The 13,000-nt window shown below is 47.7% G+C and overlaps 1 protein-coding gene across 1 annotated transcript in view; it reads right to left on the bottom strand.

Moving 5' to 3' along the window:
- Positions 1–418, bottom strand: part of LOC135979366 (maestro heat-like repeat-containing protein family member 7) — a 6,474-nt gene extending 6,056 nt beyond the window's left edge. The window contains exon 1 of the mRNA XM_065579764.1: positions 311–418. Coding sequence (XP_065435836.1) covers positions 311–370 — 60 coding nt within the window. The 5' untranslated portion in view covers positions 371–418. The remainder of the gene's footprint in view (positions 1–310) is intronic.
- Between the last annotated feature and the right edge of the window lie 12,582 nt (positions 419–13,000).

The raw sequence follows: 13,000 nt of genomic DNA, 5'->3' as shown, positions 1-13,000 counted from the left end.
GGCAATGATGGGCAGTAAAGGGAATAACGTCCTCATTTGGAAAGGACACTGTGATGTAAGGGCCACCAGGAGACAGGAAAGAAACTGAGGGTAACAATGGAGGAGATTGTCAGACCTCACAGATGGAAATAGAAGACTCCCCCGTGCTACATGAACCTTGTCACATATGCCCTAATAGGAGAACTCTGTGGAGATGGGGCACTCCGTTCTTTCCTTAACTCTCCTTTCCCTCACAAGCTCTTAACAAGATTTTCCTGTTCCTCTTCCCTACCTTACCATCCTCCAACCGGCATCTCCAGATCCTGTTTACCTGCAAGATGCTCTCTAGCTCAGCCGGAACTGGATTTTCTAAAATCAGACTCTGGAGCATCTCGTTGAGGGTCTGCAATGTTCCAAAGAAGAGGTCCTGAAAGGAGGGGAAACCGTTATGCTCAGCGCCACAGAGCTGTGGATTATACAAATAATTTATCTTATGGGCTTGAGGCAAGAATCACAGGGTGAAATTCTTTGGCCTGTATTATACAAGAAATCAGGCTAGATCAGGGGTGGCCAACCTGTGGCTCCGGAGCCATATGCGGCTCTTCAGAAGTTAATATGCGGCTCCTTGTATAGGCACCGACTCCGGGACTGGAACTACAGGCGCCAACGTTCCAATGTGCCCGGGGGTGCTCATCAGCGGCGTAGCCAGGTGGAGGGAACAGGGGCAGTGGAAAAAAAAAAGCGCCACCCGCTGCGGCCCTTTTACTGACAGGGCGGCGCTCCGGGTCTTCGGCGGCACCTCGGCAGCGGGACCTTCACTCGCTCTGCGGGTCTTCGGCGTCATTTCGGCGATGAAGCTTCAGTGCCGCCGAAGACACCCGGAGCTAGTGAAGGTCCCGCCGCCGAAGTACCGCCAAGACCCGGAGCGCTGCCCCGTCAGTAAAAGCGCCGCAGCAGGTGGTGCCTTTTTTTTTTCTGATCCCGGGTGAGTAAAATTAAAAAGGCGCCACTTGTGCTCGGTGGGGGAGCGGCCGCTGCCCCGCGTCCACCCTAGCTATGCTACTGGTGCTTACTGCTCAACCCCTGGCTCTGCCACAGGCTCTGCCCCCCCTCCACCCCTTCCCGCCTCATCCCCTGAGCCTGCCGTGCCATCGCTCCTCCCCTCCAGAGCCTCCTGCATGCCACCAAACAGCTGATCGGGACGTGCGGGGGGGGGCGCTGATCAGTGGGGCTGCCAGAGGGCGGGAGGCGCTGGGAGTGGGGTGGGGGAGCTGATGCGGGGGCTGCTGACATATTACTGTGGATCTTCAGCAATATACGTTGGTAAATTCTGGCTCCTTCTCCTAAGACAAGGTCTATAAAAATAAGGCCAGATCCTCAATGAGTGCATATTGACATAGCTCCATCAGCAGGCGTGAAGCTACACGGATTCATACCAGCGAAGGGTCTGGCCCATACTTCTTGTGCACAATAGTTGCTAAATAATTAGCTACTTCACTTATTCAATAATGTGGGTGCCCTGAACGCAAGAGAAACCGTATTTAGATTTGTTCTGGGCAGTGAATCCTTCAGGAATCTCGAGAAAACTAGCCTCATGTTTCAACTGATATTGGCCTGCCGTGATTCAAAGCTGTGCTCTTGACAATCACCCAGAAAGCCAGATGCATCGTTATATCCCTGCCTCATTTCCATTATAAACCAAAGGAAACTGATAACAGAAAGACATCTGCAGTATAAATGACCCTTTTCTTATAATTGATCTTCCAAATCATCCCCCAAACCTGATGTAATGAATTCATCAATGCCTCCCTTGGGAAGATAACATGCAGCAAAGCCCTTATCAGAGAGTAAGGAAAATGTTATAGCAAAGAAAGTCCTACATTGAAATGAGATTTTTTAACATTAGAAATAAATATCACTTTAATAAATATATCACCTTGTCTTTGCAGGAGCGCCACCAGATTTTCTGCTGCCCAAGGCGGCGGAAGGTCCCGCCCCGAAATGCCGCCCCCCACAGAGGCGGCGGAAGGTCCCGCCGCCGAAATACCACTGTGGTCGCCACCCCTCAAATTGTAGCGCCGTAGGCGACCGCCTAATGGGTTACGCCGGCCCTGTGTCTGTGCCCTTTATTCCTCTGGGTCTTAGATACTATTCACTCCAATGATTTGGTTAGAGAGACCATATGTGAGCATGCGGGATGTGAGGCAAATTAAGTGTTCTAAATTCTATTGACTTTGGTAGTGAATTTGGTCCAGTGTCTGTAATTTCTCTCCCCTCAACTTTAGGGCCATAAATGGCTTTTCAGAATTAAAAAAGCGCAGGCACTGAAAGCTTTAGCAACTCTGACAGTACGGGTCAGATGTTTAAAGATTTGCCACCATATTTACACCCACAATTTGCAGGCGCAGCTTTGCTCCTACTGGTCTTTTCACCCGTCAAGTTGATCACTTCGATGCCAAAGTACTGGACTTAGGTGTGAAATCAGGTATTTCAGGTGCCCACGTGTGCTAAGGTGTAACTGCAAATAATTGCAGGTCAAAAGTAGGGACTAAAGTAAAGTTCAGGCTGAAAATGTGGCTGTATCGAGTGCCGCAGGACCCCAACTTTATTCAGCCCCTTCATGCAAGAGGACCTAGCTGTGGGAGGTGCCACACACCAGAAATACCTGGTCAGTGATCAAACAATAGCCAGCCCCATTTCTAGGGCAAGCACTAAGTACGTTTTCCTCATTCCACATGCCTCATTTTAGCTTCACCACCCAGATTGGGATCCCCAGTAGTTCCCTAGTAAATTGAAAACGGATGGATCATTTTCATAATTGGGAATGTGGCAGCTACTTGCTGTACGCATGGGACGAATGATCAGGGCCACGTCACCGGGGCTAAAGTCCCCAACTGATACTCCACAATGGCGTTCCATGAGAAATTTCGCTGACCGTGTAGTCACATATCACCAATATGGGCCCAAAGTAAGTAACAGGAAGCCATTCTTGAGTTACCTTTGTGTCCTGGGCGCTTGTACCCCTGATTACTCCTTGCTCCTGCAATGTCGTTAGAAGTGGCAGGGAAAAGACGCTCTTGAGGAATGTTCTCAGCAGGACCCTTCTCTGGTGGGAGCCCATGGCCTTCACCACATGCTTTTTGCTGGTAAAAGGAAGAAGCCTGGATTGGACTTTGAGGTGCTGAAGCGTAACGGAGGCATCAGATGGTGAGGACATGAACTGAGGGTTATGCTGAAGGAGCGTGAGACTAAGAGACATCTGGACTATACAAGAGAACAAGATCATGTGAACAGTAACAATGTAGAAGAGTAAGACACTGGCAAAGATTAACAGAACACAGGAAAAGCACGGGAGGGCAGGGACTGGTGACCCGAATAGTAAATCCGGCTCAGAAACGTTACAGAAGAGAGTGAAGGAAATGACTCAGCTGACACCTCCAGAAAGAAAATCATCTCAAAATGTCTGCAGAGACTCTTGGCTTTGAATCACATGTGGAGTAAAGAGGATTACAATGTTACTGGGTAGAAAATCATCAGTCAGCCATGCAATAGTCCCCTAGCTCCTCCCCAAAGAGTCCTCAGCATCTAAAGAGAAAAAGGCACGAAGTGAGGGACTGCTATTGGCAACTCTGGTCCCACCGAGCATGGAGTGAGAAGCCAGGTGTGAAGGCTGGGCAGTTAAATGAGAAGTCACGTTACCTCAGTTCGATAATGATGGCCATGGCCTGGAGCCGTATGGTGCTGGAGAGAGAGTCCCAGGGTTCTTTCTTAATCATCTCCTGTAAGTCACAAAGGGGCAAACATAGTAAATGAGACACAAGTGCTCCCAGCATCAGTCCTACTCCCTCACACATTCATTGAGGAGGTTATACAAAGCCCTGGCATCACAGCTAACTCTGGAGGCCTCAAAAAAGGCTAAACTAGCCACAGGCTTCTCCAGAGTCTCCAATAAATCCCCAGCTAAAAGAACATCAGATATTCCAAAAGTAACAAGGAGCCCAGCCAAAACCCAGGATCTTCCTTTCTGATGGAAGAGCTCCCAGATCATGAAGCTACTCAGCCAGTGGTGTTGTCCAAAGGGATCTCATCCATTTCTACCCAGCCACAAATTCACTCACTCATTTCCTCATCCATCTCTGTCCACTCATCTCCTACTTCCCACCAACTAGCATCCTCTCTCTGTCCATTCACACTAATATTTCCAGTCAATCAGCACTGACCTCAATTTTACACACTGAAATAATTGCTTCAGTGTATACAACAAAGTTCTTTACAACTCTCCAGATTCCATGGACCCTAGCGTGGGTTTAGCAGCTAAGTATTCTCCACAGTTCATCAATCTTTTCCAGCCAACAACACGGACCCTGTGTATATTATTTACTCACCACTATGGCTCCTGCAGTGTCTGATGCAAAGGTGTGAATAAAAAAGTCAGGCATGTTATGCCAGTCGATGCTCTTGCTGAGAACAAACAAGAGTCTTAAGAGACTTTTTTTCACAATGAAATCCTAAACCAAAATGAGAAAAAATATATATCAGGGTGAAAGGGATTTAGATAGAGAATATCATCGGGTAGAATATTCTACCTTCATTCAAAACCCCTCCACATGGAACACCTGGTAGATAAATTAACAATGTTGCAGAGCAATGAATAGTCAGGAGCAGAAATCGTGGTGAGTTGAGGATGATGATGTATCCGGGCAGCACCTACAATATACTGGGCTCTGTCTGCAAACAAAGGAAGACACAGGCCCAGCTCCCAAGAATTGACAGTCTAAGAAGGTTCTGATGGCTTCCAGCAGAATATTGGCTTGTGTAGGACCTGACTGTGTGAGCTACTTGTTCAGAGAAGGGTTGGATCAAGGAGAACAAGCAGAACAGCAATGGGACTCCATGTGGAGGACTCCACACAGGGCCTGTTTTCTGTAGGACAAGTAGCCAGATGTAGCGTGACCATGTGTAATAAATGAAGGCGGGGGCTCCCTTTTATGAACACCCAGCCAGCCAGTTAGCTATAAAGTCCCTCTTGGTGGCTGTTCTCTGCTGCTTTACCTGTAAAGGGTTAACAAAGTTCCCCAGCTAAAGGAAAAGGAGTGGGCACCTGACCAAAAGATCCAATGGAGGGCTAAAACTTTTTAAAATGGGGAAAAAACTTCTCTTTGTCTGTGTCTGTTCTCTGGAGACAGGACACGGAGCAGCAATTCTGTGTAAGGCTGCAACCAGGTATGAAAATTCATCTTCCATACCGAGAAAAATCATTGGGCAGGGAATGTTTAACTAGACGCGATCAGGTTTATTTCTTTATTTTGGCTTGTGGATCTCCTCTGTGCTAACCCCAGATACTTTTGTTTTGCTTGTAACCTTGAAGCTGAACCTCAACAGAGCTATCTTGATGCTTAATTTTTGTAATTGTTTTCTTTTAAGATCTAGCAAAAAGCCTAAGTTCCAGATGTACTTTCTTCCTTTTTGTTTTTAACAAAATTTACCTTTTTTAAGAACAGAATTGGATTTTTGGTGTCCTAAGAGGTTTGTGCATGTTGTTTAATTAGCTGGTGGCAACAGCAGATTTCCTTTGTTTTCTTTCTCACCTCTTCCCCGGGGGCGGGGAGGGGGCGGGATTTGAAAGGGCTTGAGGATACCCCACAGGGAAGAATTCCCAAGTGCTCCTTCCTGGGTCCAAGGGGTTTTTTTGCATTTGGGTGGTGGCAGCGTTTACCAAGACAAGGTCAGAGAAAAGCTGTAACCTTGGGAGTGTAATACAAGCCTGGAGTGGCAGGTATTGCTTTTTTAAATCCTTGCCAGCCTCCACCTTCTGCACTCGAAGTGCCAGAGTAGGGATTCAGCCTTGACACCATGTGTATAAGCGACAAAGCTGGACCCATTTGTTTTGTCAGTGAAGATCTAAGGGTACGTCTTCACTACCTGCCGGATCGGCGGGTAGTAATCGATCTATCGAGGATCGATTTATCGTGTCTCGTCTAGATGCGATAAATCGATCCTCGAACGCGCTCCCTGTCGACTCCGGAACTCCACCAGAGCGAGAGGCGGAAGCGGAGTCGATGACCGTCGATCCCGTGCTGTGAGGACCCGAGGTAAATCGATCTAAGATATGTCGACTTCAGCTACGCTATTCTCGTAGCTATTCTTGTAGCTGAAGTTGCGTGTCTTAGATCGATCCCCCCCAGTGTAGACCAGCCCTGAGAGAGTAGCAGTCGCCAGGGGAGACCTTGGGTGGAAATGTCTCGTCCTTGAGTCCAACAGATAGTGTGAGGCAGGGGAGTAGCCGGGCAAGAATCTACTGAAACTAGCACAGAGTGGTGGGAAATCCCTGCAAATCAAGGATACCACTGACAAACGGGGCATGAGATCACCAAAGAGTTTGTGGGATGTATCTGGAGAAGACACCTAATATGTATAATAGGAGAAAAGCATCCAGAGGCTGGATTGTCTGGAGTAAGTGAAAGAAGAAAGGTTGAGTGCTGTAGGCAAAGGGTTTGAAGAGAAGTCAGACCCTGTGTGATAAACCTTCTGGGATGTCCCAGGCTGGGTCAGGTGGGACGGACAGCGTGAGGGGACACTAGTTTACAGATTAGATGGAGAAGGTTTATACCTCTTTGTTACTATTGAAGTAGTCAACAGTATTTCTCCATGATTCCAGCAAGAGCATGGCTCCCTCCATAGCACAGCCATGCTGCTCACGTCCACTTTCATCCGCCTCCCAAATAGTCTCCATGCACGAGATATCTGGGACTAATAAAAAAGAAAGAATGACAGAAAGACAGAAATTACTGCCATTGCTGGTTAAAGGGGAACGAACGCGCCCTGAGGTGTCATTCATGGACTGATTGGTGCCCAAAAGACAGTTCATTTAAACCAAAGAAAGGACACGGTCTGTCTGTCTTGGGGTTGTATACTGCTGCCCATCACCGTGGTATCTGGGCTCCTTCCAGCTAAAATCAATGAGCAATAGCGAAGTTCCTATGGAAAGCTTGGCGTCACTGGCACATCTCCCTTTTTGGGGTAAGATATCTCTGCTCTGGGTAGGGTTATCTTTTGTTTGTTGGCTTGATTGGTTTGATTCCCACCGCTTGTTTTGAATAGGGCTAGACATCTATATCCTGCTTGAGCAGGGGAGAAGTGACTCCAGTCACATCCTCTACCCCCTTTATTTCTTGGATAAATGTCATTGATTCATTACACAATAAATATCTTGTGCTCTCCGATTGGACATGAATGAGCACAGACCCAAAGAAATACCAGGACTCGCTGTACTGTATAGGGCCAACCAAACAATAGATTTGTCCGATAGCATGAACATTAGCCAGCCAAATATTGCTGAATAGGACTGGCTGATGCTCTTGCAATTAGGATTCAGTTCACATATCCTGCTTTGCCCCCGTCAGCAGCATGGGAAAGCAGCTAGGAGCTCGTGATGGGTGGAACAGCCAGGATAACATCCTCCCAAGGGAAGTGGTGGAAGCCCCATTGCTTAAGTCTGTGGTTTTCGGGTTGGCCACTTATTCAAAGTCAAAGAATTTCGCCTTTACACTCACTATAAGAGTTAGAAATGTGTCATTGCTAACAACGTTAGCCCTACAGAATTCACCTGCACGTGTGTTGTGAGAGGTTGGCCAAGAATATTTGACTTTGAAGGGTAAAGATGTACAGGGAGTGGGGGAGCAAGATTATTTTTGCTTTAGGTTATAATACAATTTTCAATGCCTCCTGACTCCCTTGATTGCTCTGTGTAATCATCTGGGGTCAAGACCCACTGTTTGAGAAACGTTGGCTAAAGACATTTAAAACTAGACTGGACTAAACCAGGGCTCAGCGTGGGATGGGCCGCGGTGGCCTGGCATATTGGCTTCTTTTTTCTAATGCCTTTTTGTTCTGCAGCATCTAAGCTTTCATTTAGAAACAATGTAAGTCTCTAGCTGTTACTTAAGATTTTTATTATAGTAATGCCTACGGGCTCTCCAAGAGCAGGACCCTATTGTGGAGAGGCACCAGCTGGGCCCAGAGTGTGTGTGGGGGTGTCTCCTTTGCACACTTCTGGGTGCAGAAGCGTGGCCACACCTAGGCCCCATTTTACTCCCTCCCCATTCCTCCTTATGGTTCCTGAGAGAGATGTACCTGCCAGAGCAGTGGAAAGAGGCCTTAGTGTAATGAGAACCAGGCTCTAGGATCCAGAAATAGGACTCCCATTCCAACCCAGGTATTGGGCTAGTCAGTCATCCCTAGTGTTGTATTGTTCTGCCTGCTCCAAGCAATGACTTCACTATAAGGGTAAGAAAGAGAAGGGAGAGCAGTGTGTGGTGGAGAGAAATAGAAACTGCCCTTCCTCTTCCAGCAGCCAGAGATTCCCAGAGAAATACAGGCTCTGGGGGCATCATCACCTCCACCAGTGCTGGAGAGCCTTAGAAATACAGGGGTCTGACCGTCACCCGGGTCTAGTGTTTGTATCAGGGCTTGTAAGTATTGTGTTCACACTGGGGATGGAAGGACCTCATGGAGATCCAGCATTTACCAAACTGGTCCTGATTCAGGAACACTGTCTCCTGTCATTCCAGTCTCTGGGAGATTCCGGGATGATTAGTACTGGGACTGATTACTGCTAGCTCATTATTTATTTGCCAAGCTCCAGCAGTGATCTCTGCCCCCCGTGCAGAACAGAGGGCTGCCCTCGAGCTGCATGCAGACTCAGCCATGGAAGAGCGCCGTCCACCCACTAGCAAAGCCATGCGGCCACATCTATTTGTTCTCCCCTCCTCCACTTTTTCCATGTTTTCCCCCCCACTCTCTGTGCCTTGTCTTCAGTTTCCCCTTAGTGGAACACAAACCCAAGAGCCTTTGGGATCACTGCAAATCTTTGAACACATGGGGGTTGAGACTGAGTTTGCCTCCCTTCATTCCCACCCCTTAGCGCATCCTTAGCCTTTCCTTTTACCTGTAGTGACAGTTCGGGGATATCGCGTCTGGCCTCTCTTCGCTTTTTGGCAGATTCGCTTTAGACACCTTAGGATGGGCCCACTTTGCTTAGGAATGACCTTGGCTGGGCCATCTTGAGTATCTTCTCGAGCCAGCTCCGGCTCACGCTGACTCCCACTGGAATGTTCCTCTCTTCCCAAGGTGGACGTGCCCTCAGCAGCCGCGTCCTCCTCCTTCTCCTCCCTTGGCAAGCTGTGCACGTCCATTCTGCAACAAGTCAGGAAGGGTGGCCAGTTTTGTTTCAGTCGATCTTATTGTCTGCGGGACAATTTCCAGCCTGAAGCTAGTGAGAATGTATGCGTCGTCCTCCGGCTAAAAATGTGAGCCACAGACAGCAGAGCCCGAGAACTGGGGCCCAGATCCTCAAAGGTATGGAGTTTCCCAACTTCCATGGAAATCAATGGCAGTTAGGAGCTTAAATACCTCTGAGAATCTGGGCCTGGGACCCTGCACCCCCTGCCAATCCCCCCACCAAGTATATCTCTACACTTGCAGCTGGGGGTGTGATACCCAGCTCGCATACACATATTCGCACTGGCTTGCTAAAATAGCACTGTAGCAAGGATAGCATGGACAGCGGTGAGAGGGGCTAGCCACCCCGAGTACAACCCCACCCGGACCCTATGAGTACGTACTCCGGCGGCTAGCCCAAGCCACTGCCTGAACTGTCGCAGCCATGCTGCTATTTAACACGCTAGCTTGATGACAGCTAGCGCAGGGATGTCTCCTCAAGCAGGGAATCACACCCTGTTTGGTCCTGCCTCAGCGTAGGGGGCTGGACTTGATGATTTCTTGAGGAGCCGTCCAGCCCCACAGTTCTGTGATTCTACAAAATGAGAAGTGCTGGGGCCAGATTAAAGGTTGGTGCCAGAACCTCAGTTGAGAATTGCCTTCCTTTTTAACATGTAAATGCTCAGCTGTAATGAATCTAGTTCTTTTAAATACAGAAATAAATCCTTGACTCAAATTGTATATTAGCAAAGGTTTGGGGGTTCCTTTTGGAACTTTGTTATTTTAATAAAGTCAATAAATATACTCAAAATTATGCAAAGGATAAGCAGTGTGGTCTAATGGTTTGAGTATGGGACTGGAAACCAGAAATAGATTTCTCATCCTGGCTTTGCCACTCACTCGCTGTGTGATGCTGGGCAACTCACGTCCCCGCCCCGTGCCTCAGTTTCCCCATGTACCAAAAAGGGATGATACTGACCCTTCTGTACCTCCCAGGGATGAGGAAGGTTACTTAGTTAATGTTTGTAAAGAGAAAAGAGGAGACAAAACTAATCTGACACAATGATGGCACCAAGAGTGGAATTATAAAGCACCTAAAAATCTAAACAACTATACATGTATCACAATATTTGCCAACCCAAAATTCAGTTATGGTGCTTCTAAAAAAACCCACATTGAACACTGTCCATCGCATACGCGTTTCATTTGAATAATACATTTGTTGAGTCAGATCCGCAGCTGCTGGAAATCAGAATACTTCATTCAAGTCAATGGAGCTGTCGATTTATAGCACCTGAAGACCTGGCCCATAAAACCCAACACATTTTAAGCCTGAAGTTTACTTGCTTTAGAAGTTGGGACTCTTAACTAATTTCACAATCATTGGTTTCCTCCAATACTTGAGCTCTGAACAAAGATGGAGAAAGAAGTTCACAAAGCTAAGATTACAGGCTTGATGGTCATCAATCAATATCACAATATACTTCTTAGTCTAGTAGGCAACACAAAGTTTAGCTGTATTCAAAATATCACATTGTGCTCCAATATTACTTAAATCCTCTGTCAAAGATTTAAATTTTAATCTACATGCTTGCGCTCAGGGGAGGCTCTAGTTTTTTTGCCGCCCCAAGCACGGCAGGCAGGCTGCCTTCGGCGGTGCGCCTGCGGGAGGTCCGCCGGTCCCGCAGATTCGGCGTACCAGCCGCCGAATTACCGCCGAATCCACGGGACCGGTGGACCTCCCACAGGCGCACCGCTGAAGGCAGCCTGACTGCCACCCTCGCAGCGACCGGCAGGGCACTCCCCGCGGCTTGCCGCTCCAGGTACGCGCTTGGAGCGCTGGTGCCTGGAGCCGCCACTGCTTGTGCTCTACTGGAGACAGCAGGAAAAATTACAGCTCTTCACATTCATTGCAAAATTTCATTGCACTCTCCAAGGCTCTGGATTTTAGTGGGATTTAAGAGGTACATGACTTTTTGCTGACCCTCAGCCCAGGGGGAGAATTGCACCCCCAAAAGCATTAAAGAGCATGTATCTATATATCCTCATTCCTTCCTAATCCTGGAAAATTTTAAACATTGAAATGGGCAGCGCAAAACCAAAATGATCTGCCACAGTGGGGAAAGGAAATGTTATTCTTCATCCAAGATGGAGAATTATGGAGAATCAACTTGAAGGCAGATTTTAAGGGCCATGTCTCAAGCCCAATTGCTGCCTCTCATGCCAACTGTGAGGATGAGGCCACAGAATGGGGATCAGCTTCCCTAAATCTCCAGGAACTGAAGTGGAAATCCCCTACTGTCCATTCTGCACCTGGAGGAAATAATGCCACAGCAAAGAGCCTCTCCTTTCCACACTCTGCTGCAGGGACAGCAGGAGCCATCTTTTTATTGGGCCTATATCTGGGCCTGATCCAAGCCCATTGAAGTTAGTGGGCGACTCCCCTGATTGTGTCCTCTGGGGTCTGTGCGTATGGAGCTCGTCTACAGATGAATGGAGGCCTGGAACAGAACCCACTTCCTTTCATTCTCCACTTCAGGGACAAGGGCCCTGTGTGAGATCCTAGAACAGGGTCCCAGAGAGGGATCAGCGGAAGAGACTCCCAGAGGGGGCAAGTCTTTCTAGGCATCTCAGTGATCTCCGGAAGTCCTTGCTGGGTTAATGAAATCTAACCTTAACATGCAGCCTTATCAACTCTGGAGTTATTCCCTATCTGCCACAATTTTTACAGCTGAACTAAAGAATTGAGTGTGAGAGAGAGGTAGGGCACAAGTAGCCCCTGATCAGACAGCTGGATTCCCTCCTGGATTCTGTTAGGATGGCACTTTTCATGCCAGAGCGAGAGAGACATAAAATGGAACAAAAGCCCTGATTCTCAAAGGTATTTAGACTCCTAACTCCCATGGATTTCAGTGGCAGTTAAGTGCCTAAATACCTTTGAGGTTCTGGGCCAAAAAAATGAATTTAATTTGGCGACCCTTTTCAAACAGAATTTAAGCAAAGTGGGTCTCTGTTGGTCAGAGGTAGGACAGCCATGGGGAGTAAGAAAGCCCACTTACTTTTTTCCCCTCAGTAATAGAGTAGATCTTGGATCTGAAATCGACTTTAGCCAGCACAATACCCAGCCTCTGCTTCTGTCCAAGTAAAAGCAACTGACACTGAGGGCCAACTGACCCAGTGTTCAAATCACAGCATTGTGAGGTCACACTGCAGCACGTATGTCATTGTTGCCATGACCACGGGAGGGTAATAAAGGAAGGACCAAGGGTTGTTAACCATATAAGCGACATAAAGTATTATGGAGGTGCCTGGTGGCGACTCCAGTTAAGGTTAAGGTTTTGTCTAAAATGGGGCATAAATTCCTGCTTTTCCCTATGAGCAGGTGGTTAACCAGTATGGATTAACCTTTACTCTGACCTTTACTCAGTCAGGGAGTTAGGCTCCTAACTCCCATGGATTTCAGTGGGAGTTAAGTGCCTAAATACCTTTGAGGTTCTGGGCCAAAAAAACCAATTTAATTTGGTGACCCTTTTCAAACAGAATTTAAGCAAAGTGGGTCTCTGTTGGTCAGAGGTAGGACAGCCATGGGGAGTAAGAAAGCCCACTTACTTTTTTCCCCTCAGTAATAGAGTAGATCTTGGATCTGAAATCGACTTTAGCCAGCACAATACCCATCCTCTGCTTCTGTCCAAGTAAAAGCAACTGACACTGAGGGCCAACTGACCCAGTGTTCAAATCACAGCATTGTGAGGTCACACTGCAGCACGTATGTCATTGTTGCCATGACCACGGGTGGGTAATA

The sequence above is a fragment of the Chrysemys picta genome, unplaced genomic scaffold, assembly GCF_011386835.1.
Source record: "Chrysemys picta bellii isolate R12L10 unplaced genomic scaffold, ASM1138683v2 scaf789, whole genome shotgun sequence".
Taxonomy (NCBI): domain Eukaryota; kingdom Metazoa; phylum Chordata; order Testudines; family Emydidae; genus Chrysemys; species Chrysemys picta.
This window is presented reverse-complemented; position numbering and strand designations above follow the sequence as displayed.